The sequence below is a fragment of the Serinus canaria genome, chromosome 1A (assembly GCF_022539315.1).
Source record: "Serinus canaria isolate serCan28SL12 chromosome 1A, serCan2020, whole genome shotgun sequence".
Lineage (NCBI taxonomy): Eukaryota > Metazoa > Chordata > Aves > Passeriformes > Fringillidae > Serinus > Serinus canaria.
The window spans coordinates 56,552,755-56,577,586 of record NC_066314.1 but is presented as its reverse complement, the minus strand read 5'-3'; the positions used below and the strand labels follow the sequence as shown (position 1 = coordinate 56,577,586).

The 24,832-nt window shown below is 46.4% G+C and overlaps 2 protein-coding genes across 2 annotated transcripts; one reads left to right on the top strand and one right to left on the bottom strand.

The window, feature by feature from the left end:
• Window positions 1–1,284: 1,284 nt before the first annotated feature.
• Window positions 1,285–19,840, bottom strand: TM7SF3 (transmembrane 7 superfamily member 3). Its single transcript, XM_009094111.4, has 12 exons — window positions 19,674–19,840; window positions 13,570–13,724; window positions 11,626–11,776; window positions 9,898–10,018; window positions 8,980–9,151; window positions 8,492–8,669; window positions 7,177–7,263; window positions 6,693–6,773; window positions 5,827–5,979; window positions 4,641–4,738; window positions 3,914–4,076; window positions 1,285–3,448 (listed from the first exon to the last, which is right to left on the bottom strand). The coding sequence occupies exons 1-12, from the start codon at window positions 19,741–19,743 to the stop codon at window positions 3,186–3,188; spliced, it is 1,692 nt and encodes a 563-aa protein (XP_009092359.1). The 5' UTR covers window positions 19,744–19,840; the 3' UTR covers window positions 1,285–3,185.
• Window positions 19,841–20,835: 995 nt separating this feature from the next.
• MED21 (mediator complex subunit 21) lies at window positions 20,836–24,479 on the top strand. The gene is made up of 4 exons (XM_030238564.2): window positions 20,836–20,951; window positions 21,181–21,295; window positions 21,525–21,625; window positions 23,762–24,479. Exons 1-4 carry the CDS (start codon window positions 20,910–20,912, stop codon window positions 23,936–23,938), a joined length of 435 nt encoding a protein of 144 aa, XP_030094424.1. The 5' UTR covers window positions 20,836–20,909; the 3' UTR covers window positions 23,939–24,479.
• The last annotated feature ends 353 nt before the right edge of the window (window positions 24,480–24,832 follow it).

The following is a 24,832-nucleotide window of genomic DNA, read 5'->3' as shown; positions in this document are numbered from 1 at the left end:
GGCAGGGAAGTTTTACGCAACCCTCTTCTCCTGCCACTCCCTCTCGCCCCCAAAATGAGCTTGTTTATTGCTCTGGTTTGAAGTTGACTTCTCCCAGCATGCAAGGAAGCATTAAGCCCTTCATGCTCTGCAGGAGTCAGCTGGCTGCTGGAGCTGGGGGCTGGAGCAGACAAGCTCTGAGAGCAATAAAATAAATATAATAAACAACAAGCATCTGTTGAACACACAAATGTTACAGGAGCTGTTGTTTCCAGAGAAAATTCAGACACCAGATCCTACTAATCCAGGATGTGGGAAGGGAAGGCAACCAGACAGTCATAGGCAAAATCCAAATAAATATGGATTTATCAATATATCAATGCATTCCTGCCCCTGAGTAAGGACACAATAACCTAACACAATACTCACCTTGCACACCCAAAGGCTCCAGTGTTTCTTATGCTGACTCGTCACTGGATAAACCAACCAGGAATTAAAGATCCGCTAAAGCTCACCCCAAAAAACACTGCCAAGGTCACTGCAGACCTACAGCTGCTGACAGGTCGGAAGGCAGAGAGATGAAAAGCTCCAAGGCTCAGTAATACATGCTCATTTTGAGATGGAGCCTCCTGATTCCTCTGGAGGGGCTCCCTCTTTTTCGGAAGCCTTTCCAGATCAAGGGCAGCACTAGTCAAGGACAGAAGGGAATCACAGAATCATAGAAGCATTTGTGCTGGATGGGACCGTAAAGAGACCTTAAACAGACCCTGGATTTCAAGGGGTACACAAAAAAAAAAAGACTTGAAAATACCCCTTCAACACTGCAGTGGATCAGTTCATGTATTCTGATCATCACCACTATTAATCACTGTGGCTTAGGGACTATGGGAGAAAATTCCAGAACCATCTCTTGGCAGAACCAAAAAAAGGAAATACAATCTCCAACTCAGGATCTCAGAAAAAGAGTTCAAAGCCCACTTCTGACTGAAGATCCTTATGGGAGCTTGCAGACCAGTTTTCAGGCAAGAAGAGGATGACAACCATGCCTTTGTTCTCCAGAACCTCATCTGACAAAGCTCTCAAAACAAAAAGCCTCTCTGGACCACGCGCTCCCCTCAGTGGCTGCCCAGAGCACATGCCACACTCTCAGCCTCTGGGTGTCACTGCAATGCCAGCCAAGCTCCCCCACACCTCAGCCCTTGGTCAGAAGAAATTTTTCAAAGCAAACTCTCCATACAAGACCAAAGGCAGAGGCTAAACTGTAAAAGCATCATGGAATTCAAATAGACCCCTTTCGTTTCAATATTCTTTGAAAAGACATCTTTATTATAAAAGATAAAGAAAATTAAATTTGTTTCTTGAACAATGTTAATCGCAGCAGTTATAAAAACCCACCAAGGTAAACATGTTTAAGAGCATTTCTATACCACAAGGGGTTTACTGCCTGCCATGACACATGGCAGAGACATGCTCAGGATGAGTGCAGGGACAATGAGCAGAGACCCAGGGTAGAGCTCCTTGTTTACCCCATGTGCCACACAACAGCACAGGAAAACCAGAGCCAAACCTCAGGATTGCAGCCTTGCTTTGCTGTTTATGGTCCAGCTCCAAGCAAGGATGGGATGTCTCTAAACATCAGAAGGATTCAGTCACCTCAGACACTGTCTTTGAGCTCTCAACTCCTTAAATAAAAGCCATTTAAGTCATTCATTCCTGTCTATGCTAGGGTGCTTTAGCTTCCAACAAAGTTCCCAGAAAAAGTGATTTTGCCAGTTTCCTCAGAAAGAGCTGTTTCTTACAGATTTCCTACCAAGAATTTCAAGGGGTGGCTGAGAGCTTAAGCTTCTGCCCCTGTGGAACTCCCTCATGGAGGCTCCATGCAGGCACCTGAGCAGCCACTCACCTCACACAGGCAGGACTGTGCACTCAGCTGCCCTCACTGAAGGTTCAGACACAGGGAGAAGGAGGAAGAGTCAACCATACCCTGTGTCATGGTACAGCATATGAGACTTAAGCCATCCTGCAGTGCATGACAGACCCCCCCACTGGAGGCCAGGACAGGGCACAAGGGACAAGCACAGGTAAAACACCCTTGGGTCTCCTTGGGATGAGCCAAAACCACATTGTTCCAGCTGACATTTTGAAAATGGCTATTGGGGTTTTTTTTGAGGAAGAGCATAAAGCCACATATGAGATTGGTCCCTCATCTGTTTTTATACTACATTCTGCTTTGGGCAGATGCAATTCAAATAGGTAAGGAACACATTCAGTCAGCAAGGTTCCTGGTCAGTATCTTGCTAGCTGAATGCTGTTTTCACCCCTTAAAGGCAAAATTAAAAGATGGTTAAAAGCAAATAATTAGTGTTTCAGCCAACTCCAGGGGGAAAAAATTGCAATTGGCTACAAGAAGCTTATTTACTTCTTTCTTTTATGACAGCACCATCAAAAAAGATACTATACCAGAGCAGAAACAAGACACAGGGTATTCAGAAAGCAAACAGGGAGACAAACCTCTTGCTTCTCTTAGCAGCCATCTCTGCACAGAGACCAGATGACTTGCTACAAAACCACCCAAAAGCAAAGGAAAAAGTCTTCTTGTCTCAGATCAGTTCCCATTCCCAAGCCCCACAGTGCACACGTACAACAGTTAACTCAGTGCAGTTTCAATTCAAGTCACTCAGTTCAGCTTGCAAGGTTCAGTAACACTTCTTGGAAACCAGCGTGTCTGCAGCCACATGTTTTGTACCTGTTAGAAGGAGATGCTCAGTTCCTGCTGGAAGAAGTCTTCGTATGTCCAGTCCCTGTCCCTCCCCTCACAGCTGGACAGGCTGCCCACCCTTGGGAGTGAGTTGGGCACTGCCTCAGCAGACATTTCCACACGCAAGGAACAATCAGCAGGTTGCTTTCCAAGGCCTGTTTGATATTCCACATACCCAAACAGCAAAGTAGACCCAACAGGATCAATGCCTGTCCTTGGCTACGAGTACAGGATTCTGCAGCTGGACACAAGCAGGTTGCAGCAGGCAGTGTGTGCTACAGAGGAGTCACAAACAGCATGTAGTGTACTGGACACTGAACCGCTCTGCCAAGCAGCAATCTCTTATTCAGCAGGACAAATTAGCAGTGGTAAATCCTGCACCACTGGCTGGTTTCTGGTCTCACCGTTCCCAGTTCCCCCTCTCCATTCCCACCAGTTATTTGGCAAGTTACAGTAGAAGCGGAGTTCTCTCCCCAGCTGGCTGGTCTTTCTGGAAGAACTCTTTGATATGCAGCAGCTTGTTGTGGATCCTCTCTCTCAGGGGAGGGATATGATGGCTGGGGTCTAAGACATTGGTGCTTCTACGCTCCCTTTCCCTCTTCCAGGTGAGATAGGGATGTGGTGGGAAGGGCACCTCGCTCCTCTCCCGGCGGAGCTGCACAGTGACCCCGCTGAGGGCCAGCATTGCCCACACTGACAGGATGATGAAGTCTGGAAAAACAGAAACAGATTCCTGTAGCAAAGCAGAACATTCCTTGCTTTCCCAAGCACAAACACTGAACTAGTTTTGTGACAGATAGGAATAAAGTATAATCCCTGCATCCTTAAATGCCCTGAGTGACTCCATGCAGAGGCCAGGACACACAGGGAGTTGGGAAAGGTCTCTTCACTGTATTAGGCCTTGGACTGCCCACTCTGCACACTCCTCAGCAAGCTGCCAGCACAAGTCTAAACAGCAACTTTCACAAGGGCCTTTGTCACAACACCTCTAGGAAGATTCCTGCCTTTGAGTCTACTCAGTACTGCTTTTGAAGCCCTAAATTTCTCGTGTGGATGTTAAATCTCACACTACTATGTTCTCCCATCCCCTTCCTGCCCTCACTCTACTGTTTACAACAGAACCAAAGAGGCAGTGATTCCTCTCTGAAAGGAGAATCAAGTCTCAGGAGGACTCACCATTCCTTTGAAAAGGCACATTGGTGTAAGCTCTGCTGAAGTAATTGTTGAGGACCCTTCTGAGCAGGTCTAAGGTGATGTAAGCAAGGCTTGTGTAGACATAACAAGCAATGGCCAGGACCACCGTGTAAGAGCCCACTATTCCAGAGGCCAAGATGTTCAGCTAGACAGGGAGAAAAAACACAGCTTTAGGAGACTGGTGAACACTCTTAATTCCCCACTTCCCTAAGACAGTACAATCATAGAATCATGGAATGGCCTGGATTGAAAAGGACCTGAAAGCCTATCCAGTTCCAACCCCTTATCATGGCCAGGGACACCTTCCACTGCCCCAGGTTGCTCCAAGCCCTCTCCAACCTGGCCTTGGACACTGCTTGGGATGGGGCAGCCACGGCTTCTCTGGACAAGTATTTTGTAATTTTTATCAGTTCTTCTGTGATAAATCAGCTGCACACACCTGTGATCCAGCCAAGATAAGACAGCACAAGGCAACTAAATGCTGGTTTTAGTGGATACTTTGTGCAAAATAGGTAATTCCTTAGCTTCTGGACCATTTAGCACAAGTGGTGCTAAATGGTCCAGAAAACAGGAACTGCCTGCAACTGGACCTGTGCAGAGCTTCACAAAGCTGTGCTAAGTTTTCTGTACATTGGACGACATTTTACATTAAGAAGTCTGATCCCCCCTTCTCCCTCCCTCCTTCTGAGGTGACAACAGAGTTACTTACAGTTCTTGGGCAGCCAACAAAAAGCACTGGAAGCATCAAGGCTACACAAGTAAAGGTCACCCAGAACACCACATCATCACGGAAGACCCTGTAGTCTCCTGCCAAGACACCACATTCAGCAGTGAGAGAAACATCTCCTTTTCCACAAGTGTTTAGGGGTCAGCTTTTTCCCCCAAAAATTCTGTACATTCAAAAATACCTGGAGTACATCGTTGAAAAGCCCAGCTTTTGAGCTCAAATCCTGACTGTTTAAGATGTATTGGAACAGTTAATCAAGAACAGAAAAACTGTCCTGGTTGAGCATAGGTCCTGTACTCTGTGCTGGAATTTTTGACAAGGTACACGTTCCTCACCTCGTAAGAATTAAAAGCATCAGAGTACTGCTGCCCAATAAAAAGCTGGTTTGTTGCCTCTGTGGGTTTCCAAACCAAAAATCTGCATCAGACTCCAAAGTATGGTGCAAATGTAGCCATCACCACACCACCAGGCAACAAATTCTTCTGGGCTTTAGGAAAATTAAATTACTCAAACCCTTCTTTGCTCCCCTTGCCTTCTAAGGCCTGTGGATTCACCAGAGAGGATAAGCTGACCTCCAGCTGAGTCACTGTTCCACTTTTATGAGGAGCAACCAGGGACTGCATAGATTACCACAGAATCATGGCTTGAGCCAAACATAGATAACTGGAGAACGAAAACCTGTCCCACCAAAGGACTTCAAAAAGAGAACTTTTGAGACTGAAAATTACAATAGCTGATGCTCTGATGTCCCAGAGGGACTCCAGCTCAGCAGGCTTACTGGCTGTTAAGCAATTTGTCTAAGGCCTTTATGCCTGAAGCCTTCAAATTAGACTGTAGATTTTCTACTGGGATTTGTTCTGGACAGAGAACAAGAGAGCAAGTGCATGCCTGGAGCAGAGCTGGTGTTACAGACATGGCACACAGTTTAAATAGGAAAAGTCACCAAGTCCTCTGCAAAACAATCAGTTCCCTTTTCCCCAAGTACTTTTAATGACAGTACAGCTGAAAGAAGCTCTCAGGTATGTCTCTACTCCTCCCAGCACTGGAAAGAGAACATTAAACATCCCAGTAAGATAAACCAGAGAGTGCCATTCGATCTTGAGCCTTGCAGTGTGCCTGCAGCATGCAGGAACACAGCACTCACCAAGCAGAGGATTACAGTGCTTACCTAGGGGAGTAAAGAAGAGTGTTGATGAGAAGAGAAATCCCAACACAAGTCCAATAACAAACATGCTAAGCAGGACAGAGCCAAATCTCCACCAGCTCACAACCAAGAGCAGGCCTCCAATGATTCCAGCCACTGCCGTCAAAATAAGACGAACTGAAAGAGAGAAAATTCCAGCATCCTGGAAACTTCAGTTCCTGCAGGAACATGTTCAGCAGCTTTATTTACATACACATTTGGCTTTTTTCAGTGAGTTTGCATGAGGTAACAAAAGTGTCAGAATGTGCTTCATGCACTTCACTCAGATGCCAGCCTGCAGCTGGGGATGTGCTGCTGAAAGAGTGGCAGGGGGGGCTGGAATGGAGGCCTTGGCACCTTCCGTGTACATCAGTTCCCTGAGCTCTCAGGGAGTTCAGGTGGCTACAAGCTACTGCATGTGTATCAAAAAAAGGAATTCCATGAGGTAGCACAGACAGAAAGAACTAATTGTGTCTGGTCTGACAAGCTGGGCGCAAACCACCTACTTCCACTTTACAGATGAAACCTACATTTGATCTGAAACAGAGGCCCATGCATTGTTAAAGTAGGAAGAAAGTATGTTGCAAATTCCCACAGTTTCCAAACACCTCTTATCTTCCCTGGATAGATACTGTAATTAAATCCAGCTATTAATTCTGCATCACTGTGATGCTGGAACGAACACTTACTGTGTTGCATTTTCAGCTGTTATGGCAATCAGAGCCCAAGCACCCAGGCATCACCCTGCTACCCCTTCCTGTGGCTGGCCAACAGCACAACTGAGATCGTACCTGAAGGGTTCTTAACAAGAGTTTAGGAAGAGCAAAGGATATTCTTTCACATCTACTCACCATCATAACTAAGGCCAGTTACCCTGGTAATGAATACAAAGAAGACAAATGCTGCAACAATGAAGCCCATGAAGAATAAGTCTAGAGAAGAAGGAAAAAGTATTTAGCAAGCTTCGTACCAAGCCCACTTCAGTGGATCTCAGACATCTTCGTATTACAACGAGGAAGGTAGCAGCTCCCAAAAGGAGAGCCAGACAACATTGTGTTCTCGACAGGGGTGTCCTCAAGCACTACAGATAGTCCAAAACGATATATTTATAGCTACATGCCCGGCATGCACCCTAGTTCTAGGTTTCTATTCTTTGCATCCCAAAAACTTCGTGCTCTGAGCTTAAAGCTTCAGACCCCATAAGAGCAAAGCAGTGGACCTAACTGGCACAGCATCACTATCAAGTGAATCTTGGTAATAACATCATCATTCTAAGTTACACAGAGTAACATTAATGAAGTTCCAACCAGATTTATGAGATAAAATATTCAGTACCTGTTTTCCAGAATCTGTGTCCACAAAAGCAGGTGAAAAGACCAAGAACAGCAAAAGCAGTGAAGAATACTTTGGTAGAGAGTTTACCTACAACAAGAAAGGTAGGTTTAGTAGAGCATTCCACCTAGTAGTCCCAACAAAGAGATTAAGGTATGGTCAGGTTGCTGTTACGAACTTTACTGACAACTTGAGAGCTGCCACTCTGTCAGATCTGCAATGCCTGAACTAACAGTTAGCTTGGTAAAATCTCCAACAGAACATTGAAATAGTCCCAGACTGATTAAGAAATCAAGAGCTTCCTCCTTATTCAAGAGAAGTTTCTGTAAGGAGATGTAACTTTTTTATAATACAGAAATAAATTTGCCAGAAAGTCTCTGCTCAGGTTAAAAAAAGGGACATCCAGTCATCTATAAAATGCTACGGATTAGTGACCCAGGCAGCAGCTATAGGCTTAATCACCAGGTGCAGCCTTCACCATTTGTCTCCCTCTCATACATTTGCCATGCAACAAAAACGATCATCAGCATCCCATTATAGCTCACCTCCGTCTTCTCTTGAATTTCTTACCTATATTTAAGCTATTTGCAGAAGCAAACTATATTTTCCATGTGCTCTGAATTAGAGAGGTTTAGCCTAGATAATTTTGTCTCATGTTGTCATAGGACAACATTGAGTTTGACAACAGTCACTTGTGTTACAGTACATAAGAAAATAATGAGAACAAATCTTACTTTATGAACCAAATTCTACCAATTACTTGTGTCCCTTCTGTTTCTGCACAAATTCCATCATTACACAGCTTTGTACAAAGCAGCATGACTTGGTAGTCACTCCACTACAGCTGACATTATCTTCACTCTTATTTTAGATGACTGCCTCCTTTCAAAATACCTGCAGGATTCCTGTTAGCACCACCAGAGTTAGAAAAATCTGGCTAGAGCCTAATCTAGTCTGTGTTTTATTAGCTCAGCTTCACATCCAGCATCTGTAGTCCTACAAATTATTTGAAATTATGTATCCAGTTGAAATGGACAAAGCTGGGGTGGCAGTACAGAGGTCAGAGTTACATTTGCAAGCCACATACTAAACCCCCATTAGGTTAAACCTTGAATTGCCAATAGTTCTCCTTAGGCTTTCTTCATCATTCTAGACTTTCCCCTAATCAAGAAGTAGACTTCACTAAAGTAACAAAATATACACAGTGTAAAACAAATATCTCCTGCACACATTGGAAAAAGAATCTTAAAGCACATTTGGCATGTTGGAGCACAAGAAGCTGCAGAGGAGCTGGCAAGGACATAAATTCCCAACTTACGGACGGAAGAGCAGTTATCTACCAGGTCAGCAAAACTGCAGGCATACGTATGCACAGGTATGTATGCAGCAGAACTGTTCCAGAGAGGATCCCACACTATGACATTGTAGATCACACCTTGCCCAGGAAGTGAGGAGAAGTAGACATTGGTCTTGTCATCAGCTGTCAGCGTAAGCATCTGGAAAAGTAAATATCTGTGTTAAAGGCTCACAGGATAAAACCCTTCCCTCCAACACAACTGTGTTTTCTGACAGGGGAGAAGATTCTCCCACTCCTCTTTTGCTCCTCCCTGCCTGAGGGCACAGTTCAGGTTCCCTACCAGCCTACTGACCCAGGTCTGGCCCCCGAGGCAGGCAAGGCTGCCATTCCACTCCCCAGCAGGTCCAGGGAGCTTGCTCACATCTCCTCTCCAGGAAGACAAGCACAGGGGAGGAGAAAACAAGAGAACCCCACTGCTACATGGTTGGCACCCAGTGCTTCAGGCTCACCTTAATGCCATTGGCTCTGACACTCTGCACCCCGGACATTTTCCGTATGTGGCTCATGAGCACCATCTCGGACAGGTCGTTCTCGGGCAGGAAGTACTGGTACACATCGTAGCGCAGCCGCCAGCGGGAGCTCTGACCAGTCCCTGAATCACAGGAGGGGGGGTTCGCTCCTCTGCAATGAAAAGCACATCAGCCACAAGGCCCCAGACCTTAACGTTAGTTTTCAGCAGTTACCTGTCCACAGGGTTTGCTTCTACTCTTTAGAGGTGCACACCAGCAGCTAACTCAAAGCTGGACTGTATTTGTGAGCACAGGGCACAGCAGCATCACACAGAACCACCCTGGCACAGGTGGTGGCTGCGCTGGTACCTTAGCACTTACAGAGGCTTCCTATGAATTGCCATAACAAGAATTTCAGGAGGCCACAACAGCCAAAGACCACAGCATTACTGTTTGTTTTTCCATGGAGTTCTGAAGAGTCTTCCCCATTCCCTGCCTATCACTTGTGACACCAGGCACCATTCAGGAAATAACGCCTTTTAACTTCAAGTCTCAAGTTAAACAAAACTCTGGGTCATTATCATGCTTTACTACTAGGAAAGAAATAAAACTGGCTGTAACATACAATTGCTTCTCAAACAAATTAAGCTGTTACAGGGAATGGAAAGATCCAGTATTTACTGACTGCCTACATTTCTGAAGTTGCATAACCTCCCCCACAAGATGTAACTCTCAACCTTTATCTCCTTTATGCAGTACCTCTTCCCCTCCTCCTTTTCCCCATTTACATTTGTTGCAGCAAACAAAATTCCTGCCAGCAGCTGGATGGTTCAGCTGTTACAGCAGGGTTTTATTTTAGCCTTTTGGCCAAACACAGGACAGAAGGTCTTTCACAGTGCACTAAAATTCTCCACACACCTGGTATATCCCAAGTTTGCAGGGGCAAACTTGATGTGTATATCAACCAACGTGTAGTCCAGGTAAATATTTGGATCCACTTCCAAGTCAAATTCTAGATTGCAGCCCCCAGGAATAGGATCTAGAACACAGAGAGCATAACTGCAATTACACAGAGAGCATAACTGCAATTACACGCTTGCAGGCACAATCCACTTGCTGAGCACAGAAAGTTATCAGGTTCTGGCCCTGCAGGCAGCAAAAGGTTTTCACTGCAGCCTGTGACAGGTCCCCACACATGGGTGACTCCAATGACTGGAGTGTTGGAATGGAAGGATACAAGCTCTTGCCAGGTCCTGCACATGGCTCAGGGCAATCCCAAGCACAAACACAGGCTGGGTGGGGAATGGATTGAGGGCAGCCCTGAGGAGAAGCACTTGGGGATGTTGGCTTGATGAGAAGCTTGACACGACCCAGCAATGTGTGCTACAGCCCAGACAGACACCAACATCCTGCATGCAAAGAGGAGTGGGCAGCAGGGCCAGGCAGGGGGGACTTGCCCCTCTAGTCTGCTCTGGCAAGACCCCACCCCAACACAAGAAGGATGTGGACCTGCTGGAGTTAGTCCAAAGGAGGACCATCAAGATGACCAGAGGGATGGAGAACCTCTCCTATGATCAAGGTTCAGAGTAGGGATTGCTCAGCCTAGAAAAGGCTTTGGGGAGACCTTTCCAGCAGCCTTCCTATACCTGAAGGGAGTCTACAAGAAAGCTGAAGAGGGAATTTTTACAAGGGCCTAGGGATGACAGGACAAGGGGTAACAGCTTAAGCTGAAGGAGGGTAGATTTAGATTGGATATTGATGGCTTGGGTTTTAGCTTTCATATTTTTCAGATTCTATGCTGCCTAGGTGTGAAGCTCTGAGCTTCATATTAGGTGTCAGTAAGTTCACTTTGCAGGGTAGGTAGACAAAATAATCCCTTTCCAGCCTGAGACCAAGGACAAGTTGGAGGCCCAGAAGGTATAAACAATGGAGAACTGAAGAGAGCAACAAGGAGGATGGGACTTCATGACCTGAAGCTATAACTGGACAATTAACTCCAATACACAAAGGGATCAAAACTTATAAAAGCGTGAGATTTGTGACCAGTCATCAATTTGTGATCATTTTGGGTCCATCTTGGCTGTAGCCCAGGCTCTTGTACTGCCCAAGGTATATCTATTAAGGCCTTTCAATAATTACCTACTTTATTCCTCTAGCACTGACTAATCTCTGTTCCAGGTTCAGCCTCTCAAGGCATCAAAATGCAGCAGAAATTCTTCCCTGTGAGGGTGGTAAGGCCCCGGCACAGGTTGCCCAGAGAAGCTGTGGATGCTCCATCCCTGGAAGTGTCCAAGACCAGGCTAGATGGGGCCCTGAGCAACCTGGGGTAGTGGAAGGTGTCCCTGCCCATGGCAGAGGAAGGTGGAACTGAATGATCTTTATGGTCCCCTTCCAATCCAAACAGATGTGTGACTCCACAATCACATGCACAGCAGTTTTCTATTCTAAGGCTTAAGTCATGGCAAGACCATAGAGTACCTCCTATACACAACTCACAATTCAGCAGTGACAATAAAACCATTTTCAGCCCATTTCAAAAGAATTTCTGGTATCACCATCAGATTTCCACCATGCAAGACTGAAAGGTCAGTACTTGATTCCCCAGATGACTTGCCTGAGCAGAGCTGGCATGCCCTGAGCACGTACCTCTCTCCATGTAGGGGATGGAGATGGCAGTGCTGAGCACCTGGCCAGCAGCCAGGGCGCGCAGGTACCACGTGCACACCGTCTGCTCCAGCCGAAGGATGGACACCAGCCCTCTGTCCACCCCAACTCCTGAGCTGTTCACCGACGGAGTCTGCACAGAAACAAATTACAGAAACAAGCAGTTCTTCTTGAGAAGATTTCTATCACAGTTTGATAATATCACAGGAGGCTATTCCTGTCACAAACCTGCCAGGCACACATAACAGTTACAACAGATCAGGCTTTGCCCAAAATGTATTTGTGCTTGTAATTGTCCAGCTCCACGTGTACGGCCTTGCACTTGGCCTTGCTGAACTATATGAAGTCTGCCCACCTCTCAACCTGTCAAGGTCCCTCTGGATGGCATCCCTAGCTGGTGAAAAAAGGGAGCTCTGACACTACACACTGCCTGGCTCAGGCTCAAAAACCCAAGTGACAAGTGTGAGACTACTAAAGAGCTGATAATCACAAGCAAGTTGCACTGAAATCTAGCTAATAAATCCGGCAATGGATTGACTAGTAAAAATGTAAAAGGACTGGAGTATCCCTCACAAAATGTTGTGAGATGGCAGCAAGGAAGTGTTCTGGCAACCAGCATACAGAAGCACCTTCCTATCTCCACCAAAATGAACGTGACTGTATGACAGCTGCCTTAACAGTAGCAATGCCAGATGTTTTTGGGGCCAGGCCAACTACTGACCCAATCCCCAGCACCATCATCCCTTCCATAACCAGAGCTCTTAGGAAAGATAAGCAGCAATGACAGTATCACAATCTCACAGCTGGAACAACCAGTTGACCTGCAGCCACATTTTCAGCATGGAAAGTGCCTTTGGCCAAGGCAGCCACAGCTACCCAAGGCAATGCTGCAAGGAAGCACATTGGACCTGGCAGACTAAGATCTGGCTCAATTTCATATTTTTAGGGCAGGCCAGCCCTAAAAGCAGTACAGCTACATTTATGCATCACTGCCCTGGGCCTGGTAAGACCATGAATGCAAAGAGGATCTGAACTGGCAGCAGAGGATTCTACCAATGGCAAGCAAGACTAAACAGGTGTAACAGTAATGTCTCAGCCCTGTAATCCTCACTGTTTCACTAGTTCAAGGATGGCTGAGCTGGGTAACTTGTGCTACAGGTCATTCATCTTCTAAGCTTCTCAGGATACTTATTGACACTCAGTATATTCTGATTTCAAAGATGCTGGTGGAGAGAGGGGAACTGGATTGCAGCTGTCAGATCTCCATCTACCACCTTCAGCTTAGTCCACGTTCTGTTCAAATACCAGTGAGAGTGTCCCAGCATCACAACAATAAAAATCAATATTTTACTGACTCATTTTGTCCCATCATTACTGGGATGCAGGGTGCAGTGGCAGGAATGTTTTTATTGCTGTCTAGAAGTAACAGCTTTCACTGGACTACGTGGAGGAATTTCTCCATGCGTTACCAAAGGAGGATTAGATTCAGGACAAGGAGCTGGGATAACACATTATATCTGCAGTGGTTAAATCCAAGCCATGGGAACAGCAGACAACTAAACATCCCAAAGTGATCGTTTATGGAGCATCTGGCAAACACTTACACAGATCTGGTTTTAATGTGACAAGCTGATGGACAACAGTCAGTAGAGCCAGATGACAAAAAGCACCACCGCCACCAAATAAAGAGCCTTGAAACATTTTCAAGTCAGCTCTGACATTCCTTTGGCATTCAGTCTTTCAAAACAGCAGCTATGACATATAAGTACAAGAAAGGATTTCTAAAGCTACAGTAACACTGTCTAAAAGCCAAGCAGGTAAAAGACACTCTTTATTTATACCACTTCAGTCCATTAGTTCTACATGTACCAGAGCCAAGTCCTTTGCTGAAAGACAGGCAGCACTTAACAGAAGCGGCACTCTTACCTTATCAAAGGATATCACCACATCACTCTGCTGGGCATGCACTTGAAAAATAACCACAGTCACATTGCTGGCGATGTTCCTGATTACAGCCTCCACTGGATTGGTCTGGTTAAGTAGCACATTTCTGAATTTTCCCAAGTAGAGCTCAAGAAGACCTGCATTACGAAAAAAAAAAAAAGGAAGATACAGGGGTTTTTTTGGTCCAGAGGGAAACAATTACCAGGGAAGCCTGTAAGTTTCCAGTAGCCCAGTATTAATCAGCTGGGAGCAGACCAGGATGTTGCTGTGTGCTGCTCTCATCCTGTGAGCTGTACCAAGCTTTCAGAGACTGCTGCACACAGAGCTGTACCTGCAGACACAGGCACAGCCAGGGTACCTGCCCTGCAGCCTGGCACTCACTTGAGGACAGGACAGAGCTTCTTGCCAGGAGTAAGGATTTGCTACAGCTCAGCCAACCAGCCAGCTACACTCCAGAAAGTCAGTAAGAGAAGATACTGAGGACTGCCTGATCTTTGGCAAATATAGGCAGGTATGTTAGTACTGGCCAGCCAACTTGCACAATATCCATCAGACTTTCCAGGTGAATTCCTACAAACCATCGGAATTGAAGTCAAGTTCCAGAAGACAGAGTCAAATCTGTAGTTTACATACATACATTAACCCATTTTAAACTATTCCACATTTTTCGCTGCCAAATTGTTTTTAATCATTACGACTGCTGCATCTCCATCTCTAGACCTAAAATCTGACTAATTTTTCCTAGACACAACCTAGACCATTTCTTCTTACAATGAGCATAACCCCATGATCCACTGTCATTTTAATTTAAAGAGAACCACATGACCTAGGATACAAGATCTTTGAGAATCAGCTTTGGCTTGTCATTCAAGTCCTGCAAGCAAGCCTGGCTTCTCCCCGTGCTGCAGGGACAGGAGATGCCAAGGGAGGAAAGTGAAGCAGCCACACAGAAGCCACAAGATGCTCTTTGGTAGGTGGTTGCAGCCAGGCTTCACAATGCCTTCCAGGCTTTTCCCTGAACTCCTCTGCCTGCCTCCATACCCTAACAGACCTAAAACTTATCAAGCCTGAACACACACACACACACACACAGACTTCCTCAATGAAGTTGCCTCTGGTGGAAAGGGTTGGTACTGCCGAGTTCCCTAACACAGAGTCACCAGCAGCATCATCCAAGGGACACTTGCTGATGACACTGGGGGGGTTCCCATTTACAAGGGAGAGAACAGTTCACTTACCTGAAACTATACCCAGTACTCTCTAACTACTTTCCTGTTACTTTTCTCTCTCTCCTGCCAAGAACTGGCATCACTGGCCAGTTTCTTTGTCTCCTGATATGTTAAGAGGGGAGCTGTTATGCCTCCTCCACTCCATACACAGTAAGGGAAGGAACTTCAACCCTTACATGCTCACTCCAAAAATTCAATTAATACCAGTACTGCCTCACAAATAAAGCCTCAGCTAAAATATGGGGGTTCATAAACCACTTGTGAGGAAAGAAAGATGCTCCATCATCTGCAGTTTGTGTTAAGGTAGACGCTTCTACACCAAATTTTCACACAGTAATGTAAAAATTAAAGCTGCAAAAAAACTTTGTGCATCCTTCAGTTTCTGATTCTTCAGAGTCCCTTGAGCAGCATTCAGATATCCTCAGATCCTTCTTCACCAGATCAAGTTCTACCACAAATGCAAGCAGCCATATGAACGCTAAAGAAAAGCATTCAGAAGGCACAGACTATACATCTATACACTCAGAAATTTACAGTGAATGCTTACAATGCACAAAAAATATTTTTCTTTGATCTTTAAAAACTTCAGCAGAGCTTCCTGAACCGCAAGACATTCACACTTAGATGTTCTTTAAGAAAAAAGCTGAGACCATACACATTCTTTGTGTGATCTACATCAAGGGGAAAAAGCTGCATTGCTCTGCCTTGTTTCTCACCTCTACTGTGTACCCATACCCAGGGGCCTCTGCATAAATAAGGACAGATTTGTCAGCAGGACACACAGTCACTACTTCAGCCTGATCATGAGACTCTAAATGTCAGAGGCACTCTCTCAAGTTTAATTAGCGTGGTGAATTAAGGTATGGTGTTCTATATTGCTTTCTGTTTGCATAACTGCTCTGAGAACAGCACATGTGACACACTTTACCCCAAAGTCTGGGCACAGAGCAGAGACTCAGGGTGAAGAACATCTACACCCATCAGACAAGTCTTGTTCGGCTTTCTGTTCACAGGCTCCTTGAACCATACTTCCAGCCAGGCCTAAAAGAGGATGAACACTGCAGAGCAACAGAACCTTCTAAGAAGTTTTTGGAAGAGCAATTGCTCCACAGCCACACACCACAGCACCCTTCCAGCACTCTCCATCTCTCATTTGTCACTACTGGTGCACTGAGACAGAAAGGAAAGGTGGTGAGCAAGACTGATTCATTAAATTAATCAACTCACAATTCACCAGGCCTATTGCTACCACCAGTTCTCTGGTTCTAATACCAGACAGGTATTAGACTCCCTGAGCACAGAGAGCTCAGTCTTGTCAAACATCCTTTGAAGGTGGACACAGAGACCTCAATGACCACATAGCGCTGGTCACAGCATGCAACCTTCTCCTTTGGGCAAGCTTGATCTGCCCAGAGGTGGCCCACCAGACAGGTCTGCAAGACCAGCAGCACAGTTAACACCACCTCACAAGTGAGAGATCCAGCAAGTAAGCAACCGAGATGGAAGCAAAATCCAGGCATCCCAACTTGTTTTACTGCTTCCAACAGTGAAGGTCTGGAAGCACTCTAAGGTTCAGGCTATGCTCTCTTCCTTGCCCTGTGGGAAGGACTGTAACAGTCACTGCACATCAGAGTAATTTTGGGTTAGAGACATGAGAGGAACCCAAACTCTTACAGAGCTTATCAACTGAACAGATGCTGAAGGGAAGTCAGCGTTGCTGAAACCAAGCAGCAGCAGAGCAGAGATGGAGCACTGTATTACTCCATAAACAGCACCAGAACTGGAGCACTGATAGTCCTGCACACAGCACTGGTGAACAGAGCAAACAGCCCACTCTGTCACCTCACAGTACCTCTTCTCTAACATGAAGGGCAAAACCAGTAAAGACAGCAAAGAAATAGAACCTCCTGGAACTCTTCTGAGATCAAAAGTCCTTACTCCTAAACGACAAGGCAACTCCAGAGCTTCTGCGCTTGTTATCCCTTCCCTATGACACAGTTTCCCCAACAGGCTACACCCAGTTTTAACTGTTTCCATTGTGCTGATTCAGTGCCAAGCTCTTGGCTGCTCTGATGCTTTGAGTAAACCACATTTCCAGCTCCAATAGCCAAGTGTTTCTCCCCACCACCACAGAGCAGTTAATCACACAGGGTTCTTAATTACACCTAGCAGTCCAATATCCAATAAGAAACACAACTGAAGAAATGCCCCTGCTGCCTATATAGAAGAGTCTTCACCAGCAGAGCCATGCTCAAACAGTAGGCTTCCCTCAGAGAGGTTCTGTGCAGAGAAACATTTCTACTGGGTGCTGAGCACCTTGCAGTGGATATGCAAAACAACCTGATGTAAGCAAACTCCAGGAGCTAAGGAGAACTTTCCAGTGCAGGGAGTACAACAAGTAGTCACATGAAGACATTTAATGAAGTGCAAGCTCAGACTGACAACCAGTTTGAGTAAGAAAAACATTCACATACTGTTACCTAACAGAATAAAGCCTGGAGCCATATCCTATCAGACCTGTAAGGCCATGCAGACCCAGATCATGGGAGACCGGCTACAGGGTCCATCTTCCCACACTACTGAACCCCTCAAAAAATACAGCACCTACCCAACTCTCAAAACAAGCAGGAACACTTCTGAAAGCTTCTGAAAGTTGACTGTGTGTGTACTGAGACTCATGCTTAGAACAGCTTGATGCTTAAAGCAGATGTCACCACAGAATGTGGCTTGTCACCATCTGCACCATTCCCATCCCAGAGGACTATTCTGTTCACCAGGCTTGAGGTCTTTACGGCCTGAAAAGTGAGGGAAGAGTTTTGTGTGAACTCCTCGTTCTAAAGCATCATCTCTGCATAGACTAAACAGCTGGCACAAACAAGTTTCACCCAGATAAGCTCCCTTTACAAAAGCACCACTCAGTCCTGATTACACTATTAATTCACTTTAGTTTTTCCAAAACTAAACAGCCTGGTTTGGATGTAGCAAACACAGCCAGTTAAACTCCTACTCAGGAAGGGAGAGCTCCCTGGAAGGCAACAAACACAATATACAAAACACTGCTGCACAAAGACCAAGGTTGAGGAGCTGCAGCCCATCAGAAGCCCAGAGGCCATCACACATGCAAAGATTTTACTAATCAGCACTTTTAAAATGAAGCAGGATCTTCAAGGATTAGGAGTTAGCAGAGCCCATCCCTGCAAAGTGGGTGTCCACAAGTGAATAAGCACAAGACAATTTCAAATCAGTGAACCATTAAGCAAGTGGCCTTGTTTAAAGGCCCTAATGATCAGCTAAACTCTGGTACACAAATTACACAGCTTATTAGTTTTTCACGAGGGAAATACTTTCCCCCTCCACCCACAATCCTGCAAGGAAAAACAGCAACAGGTTCCTTCAAGGCAAAGCAGTTTGCTTGGACTCATAGTTGCTTTGCCTTTTTATGTATTGTAAAAAAATTACTCAACACATGACCCATTTTCATCAAGTCCAGGAGACAAACAAAGCATGCTTGTTAGCGTCCTTTAAGTTATCTTAAGGACATCTTTCATTCTCACACCTGCTTGTGATCATCAGGTGCCCAGCTAAAGTTTTTAGGTCCTGCAAGAAACAGGGAATAGCTGGCTCTCCATGAGGATCTTGGGCATGAGACTTGGGCAGAGAGAAGCCATCCACACCTGGGACTCTGGTTCCAAATGCTGTTCTGCAGCCCTGCAAAGTATCCCAAGAGTCTCCTTTGGGACAATTAAGCTTCATTCATTCAAGACCAGGTTGGGTGGGGCAACATTGAGCAACCTGGTCTAGTGGAAGGTGTCCCTGCCCATGGCAGGGGGATTGAAATGAGATGAGCTTTAAGGTCCCAAACCATTCTATGAGTCTATGGTTAGAAGCAAGTATAAAAATAAAGCAAAACCAAGACTAGGAGGCTTACATCAGCCCTGATACAAAGGACTGATTGCTTATCTCTGAATTATCTCTGTGAGGAAACTGTTTGTTTTTTCCTTTATTTGAACTGATAAGAATTTAACAAGAAAAAAAAAATGTGACAGTAAATCTTCGCAAACTACACTTAATATAGCAAACTTAACTCTGGACTCCTATTTTACTCGCATGCAGGAACACAGGGAAATTACCAAAAAAGCCCATGCCAATAAAGCCAGATTACATCAGTACGGACAAAAAGTAAGTTTAGGAATTAAGCTGCAATTCTAGGTTTTGCTTCTTTCCCTAGCTTTATAGCGACAGCAGTTTTCAACCCATCATCCACTAGGGTGGTGGGAACCCATGCACACCAGTACACGGTCGGGGGGGAAAAAACCAAGCAAACAAAACCACACCGCCTTTTAACCACGTTCCCCCTGTCACGTAAACTCATGTTCATGGGGAGTGAATGCCACCTTGTTTCTGTTCGGGGAATCCAGCCCTACACCAGCCGCATCAGCTGTACCGCAACGACGCGGCTAACATTATTCCGAATTATCCATTCAACAGTTAAAATTATGGCATTCATAGCAATTAAGGTACTAAAAAAAAAAAAAAAGGATAGGAAGGGAAAGGGGGGGGAAAAGGGCGGTTCTCCTTGTCCTCATGAAAGATTAAGATAACCGCGAATCGCTTCTACAGCGCCGCAGGCAGCTTCGCTCCGCACGCCTGCTCATCCCTCCGGACAGCGGCTGGTCGCCCTCCGGAGAGCGGCCAGGAGCGGGGACACCCCAAAAGGCTCTGCAGTGGTAGCAAGCCCCTGCCACCGGACATGACCCGGGCACAGCCCCGCCGTTCCCGGTACGAGCCGGGCTCCTCCGGCCGCTAATGGCGGCCACAGCCCCACGCGCCCCCCGCTCCGGCTCACACCGCCCTCACCTGAGGCTCCACCATGGCGCAGGACCCCCATGAGCAGCAGGAGCAGCGCAGGGCGAGGCGAGACCCACATGGCGTCGCGGAGGGAGCGCAGAACTGGGGGTGACGCCGGGGAAGGCCGGGCAGGTGGGGCGGGGCGGGCGCTGAGGGCGGGCCGCAGGCGGGGCCCGCCCGGCTGGATGGAGCCGCTCCCGCCCCCTCCGGCAGCTGTGGGAGGGCCCTGCCGGGAAGGGCGGTGGGAGTGCGGAGGGGAAGCGCTTGGCCGTGGTAACAGCTGCGAACTCCTAAAGATGCACGGTGGGGTTCGCACCGGCAGTTTGGGACTTGGGGTTTAACTTTGGAGCGTGAAGAGACCCCACCTCCCAGCTTGCGTGCGCGGGCAAACAAAATCCTCACCCAACCGTGCTGTCTGGAAACCACTTAGGGCGGGTCATTTGTATGATTGCTGCACCCGCAGCATCAGTGACAAGGCTTCAGAGTGGCTATTTCCAAATGCGGGTTGTGACAGGATAACAGAAATGGCTTCACACTGAGGTTTAGATTAGATATTAGAAGAAATTCTTTGCTGTGAGGGTGGCAAGGCCCTAGCACAGGGAGGCTGTGGCTGCCTCATCCCCTGGAAGTGTCCAAGACCTGGTTGGATGGTTGCTCTGAGCAACCCTGGATACTGGAAAGTGTCCCCGCTAATGGCAGGAGTTTGGAAAGAGATGATCTCTAACGTCCACCTGGGAGAAGGTTGGCATTGTACCCAGTTGTCAGAGATAAGAAAGATGGGCACAAACCGACTGGCACAAATGGCATTTATTCTCCAGCCCCTGGACTCGGAGGCTGGATGCTGTCTCTGATTTGGCTTGTTGGGAGCACTACACTCTGGCTTTTCCCTGCTCAGATGGGGGCTGGAGTGGAGCACCCGAGCGCTGCTGTGGCCTTCAGCTGGGATCAGAGCGACTGCTGCACAGGAAAAGCTGCCCAGGCCGTGGCAGAATCACTTAGGTAGGAAAAGACCTCTGAGATCATCAAGTTCAAGCTGTGACTGAACACCGCCGTGCCGAGCAGACCATGGCACTCAGCGCCAAGTCCAGTCTTCCCTTAGACACTAAGGTACGGTGAGTCCAGCGCCGCCCCGGTCAGCCGTGCCGAGGCCGGCCCACCCCCGCTGCCCAACCATTCCTCCCGGCCGCCAGGCGGCGCGCACGCCCCGCGGGCCCGCGCCTCAGGGGCGGTAGCGGTGGCGCGGCCATGGCGGACCGGCTGACACAGCTGCAGGACGCCGTCAACTCGGTGAGGCGGCTGCTGCCTCCGCTCGCCCGGGGCCGCGGGGCACGGCACGGGCTGCGCCGCCTCTGCGGGGATGCGGTAGTGCGGCCCCCCGGCCGGGTGAATGGCCGCGGGTGCGGGGTGCGCACCCTGCACACGGCCTGGAGGCTGGGCGGGCGGGGGTGCGCCGGGAGCCGGGGGTGGCTGTAGCGGTGGGCAGGGTGATTAAGGCCGTGTTAATTGGTGGTGGCAGCTCGCGGACCAGTTCTGTAACGCCATCGGAGTGCTTCAGCAGTGCGGCCCGCCGGCCTCCTTCAGCAACATCCAGACGGCCATAAACAAGGATCAGCCCGTGAACCCCACGGAAGGTGAGTCCCGCTCCCTCCGCCTCCTGCACGCGAACGTGCTTCGGGGCAGTGCGCTCGGGAATGTAAAATCCCACCTCGGCAAATAATTCCCCCCAGCCGATGGTGTGGTGGAGGTTAAGTCATCAGTGGATGTCGGCTGCGCTTTCTGCATAGCATTGTGACAGCAGAGTTGTGCTTGTTTCTAATAATTCCCTGAGTGATCGCCTAAGTTGTGCTGTGTTTTGTGCAGAGTATGCCCAGCTGTTCGCAGCTCTAATCGCTCGCACTGCCAAGGATATCGACGTTCTCATAGATTCCCTGCCCAGTGAAGAATCCACAGCAGCTTTGCAGGTAGGAGTTTTCCTAATTCCAGTATCAGAACGCTCCTGAAGGCGAATTTCCTCCTCTTTTTTAAACACAATTTTTCATCTCTAAGCCATGAGGACATTGAAAAATTATTTTAGTACAAACCTGAATTTTTCATACGGGTAGACTGTGAGTACTCTGTAGGCTTAGTGGAAATACTGAACTTGCATCTAGTTCCAAATAAGATTGTAATCAGTGATTTAGACTTAGTTTTCTGTTTAAATGTTAAAAAAAAAGGTGATTTTATCACACGACCACTATATTGGAAACTTCTCACCATTTTTTCCCAGTTATTAACAGAACAAATATAGCAGTACTGATGCTGTGTGCATTGTTTTTTTTTCCCTGTGTAATAATTCATATTTTCTCACATTTATTTTTGTAGCCACAGAACCAGCCAACATTACAGAAGTCTTTTGTTCTTCCTCTTTGTTTCTGGTTAAAGAGTTTGCAGGGTGTCTTTTAAGTTCTTCAGCTCTGTCACAAATAATTCCACTACTTTTTAATAACAAGGAGTCTTCCTTTGAACCAGTCAAACTTGGTTTTTAATTTTTCCTATATTTTTACAGATTTTACCTATTAAAATAATCTTTTTTTTTTTTCTTTGTGACTTTTAATGGCTGGATTTATATAAAGTATTTTCTTTTTGGAATGCATAAAGGATGTAGGATGCTGTTACCCTCTGATAAACACCTTTAAGATCCCCTGGAACTTTTAAACCTGCATTGATACTCTGTAACTATTCAAAAGTGTTTTGCAGAAGATTGATAGTGTATGGGCCAAAGAGAAATGATTTGGCAGTGGCATCACGTTTGGTTTTAAACGGAGGAGGTTAAATTTGGCAACTTTTCTAGTCACAGTAATTGCTGAACATCCTAACTGGATACGTTAACACTAGCATAATTTCCTATAAGTGCATTTTTAATAGCTGAAGATAGAAAGCCTGCTACAGACAAATTCCAGTTTATTCCATGACTGAGCAGGGTCTCATCAAAGTGGCAGCTGGTGTGGGCAAAGCAGGGTGCTCCAGAAGGAGGACCTGGTGATCCAGTAGGCATATGCTTTCCTTAGAGGTGATACTTCAACAGTTTCTTGCTGTCTTAATGAAGAACTTCATGTCACAAAAATTTCTGATACTTTCTGTCTGGTATGGTTTTAAGGTAAATTAGCTTGGATTCCATCACTTGGATTCCAGTTTTGATTTTTATTTTCTGTTGCTTAATTTGGTGCAGCATTAAATATTCTGATAGTCTTCCAAGAAATGTTTTTGAACGTGCTTGAAACACTCTCAAATATGCACTTTAGGTTTAGCTAAAAAAGTGGTAGATAATACTTGGTTAATTAGAAAATAGAAAAAAGTTGTTTATACTGAAGTTGTCTTGGTGTATAAAGATCTGAGTCTTGTCTTAAATTATAAAAGGAGCTGTTAGATGAATGCTCAACACAATTTACCTGCCCCTTGTGAATTCCCTTTTGGTGAAGTTGACAGTACAAATTCTGCTCTAATCTGTGAATTGGTTGCAGTCAACTATTAAACAAGAGAACCTTTTTCTTTTTAGGGAGCACCAGCTGTTCCTTCAGCATCCTTGAGTAGCAAAGTCACTTTAGTGTTCTGTTGAAGATCCTTCCTTTTCCCTTTGCCTAATATCAGAAGAGGAAACTCTTGCAAGAGTGTTGAAATAGTAAAATAAAAAGCAGGCCTTTATTGGAAGCTTCCAGGCATCCCAATGGTCATGGGCACACCCAACATCAGATTTCTACAATTTCATAAGTTTAACAAATTAGCATATCTAATGAATATTGCCAGTTAAAAGAGCACTTGGTTAGGTAGTTTTCCCTGCATTCTACCCCACTGGAGTTGTTCCAGGGGCCTCTGTGCCCCATTTCTTGTTGTGTTCTCAGATTCTAGTTGGAAAACAAAACATCCTGGTCAGGCTTCTTCATAAGAATAAGTCTAAATAGAGTTCTAAGTATGCATGAGAAGGGTTAGCTTACTGTTCTAAAGGGAAACAGTAGGAAGAATACTAGGACTATGTGATAGTAGCATTCAGAGGTACGAATATATGAAAAATACATAAACAGCCAAGAATCTTTGGGCATCATCCCGGTTTTGCTTTGAAGGCCGCGAGCCTGTACCGGCTGGAGGAGGAGAACCACGAGGCGGCGGCGCGGCTGGAGGAGGTGGTGTACCGCGGGGATGTGCTGCTCGAGAAGATCCAGAGCGCCCTGGCCGACATCGCCCAGTCGCAGCTGAAGACGCGGAGCGGCACCCACAGCCAGCCCCTGCCTGACTCGTAGCGCCAGGGGGCAGCGCGGCCCTGCCCAGGAGCCTCGGGAACGCCTCTGGGTACTCCGGGAATGGATGGGCTGGCCCGGCCCTTCCGCGGGGTTGCCCTGCGCTCTGCTCCGCCTCGGGAGCGGCGGCTTTGGCACAGCTCGGCTGCGGATTTTGTGTGAGAAACTCTTCTACAGGGGCTCTGTTACGGATCTGCGTGGATTGATGTTTCTTTGACTTAAAACGAGCTTTCTGTTTACATATATGACTTCAATCGAATTTGTTACATATTGCAAGTATTTGTATAAATTAATCCCACTATGGTCATGGTATGGTTTTTGTAAGCCTCAGACACATAGGAGTTGACCAGAGTTCCCTGGATACAGTGCCGTTAATGCAGAGATGGTCATGTTTTAATTAACAGCACTGGTAGTGTTGATTGGCTGCTTTACCACCCTTTACAGAGCATATGAAAGGAAAAGTACTCTGATGTTTACACAGTGATTGTTCTTGCAATTGGCATCACATTTACAAATAAATAAACCTGCAAGTGTCTGATATTGACATTTATTGTTGTTTGTAATTCACAAATGAGCCTGTGAGTCCATTGTTGCCACTGACACACTTGCTCTTACTTGTGCTATTTCTCTGCTTTTACTGATATTCTGTATTTTCGTGGCAACTGGTGAGTGCCTCTAAAGCAGGCAGTGATGAGGAAGCCTCATCACTGGAAGCCTCCAGTCATCGGATGACTGGATGAAAATCAGCAGTGAGAAAACTGAAAGTAATTTATTAAATAAAGTTGCTTTTCAGTATAAGCAGTGGCTGCCATATGAATGCTGTGATCATAAGCAGCAAGATTCCCGTTGTCCCCAAGGTGCTCTACAGAGGTGTATTTATCTTCACACACTCAATCA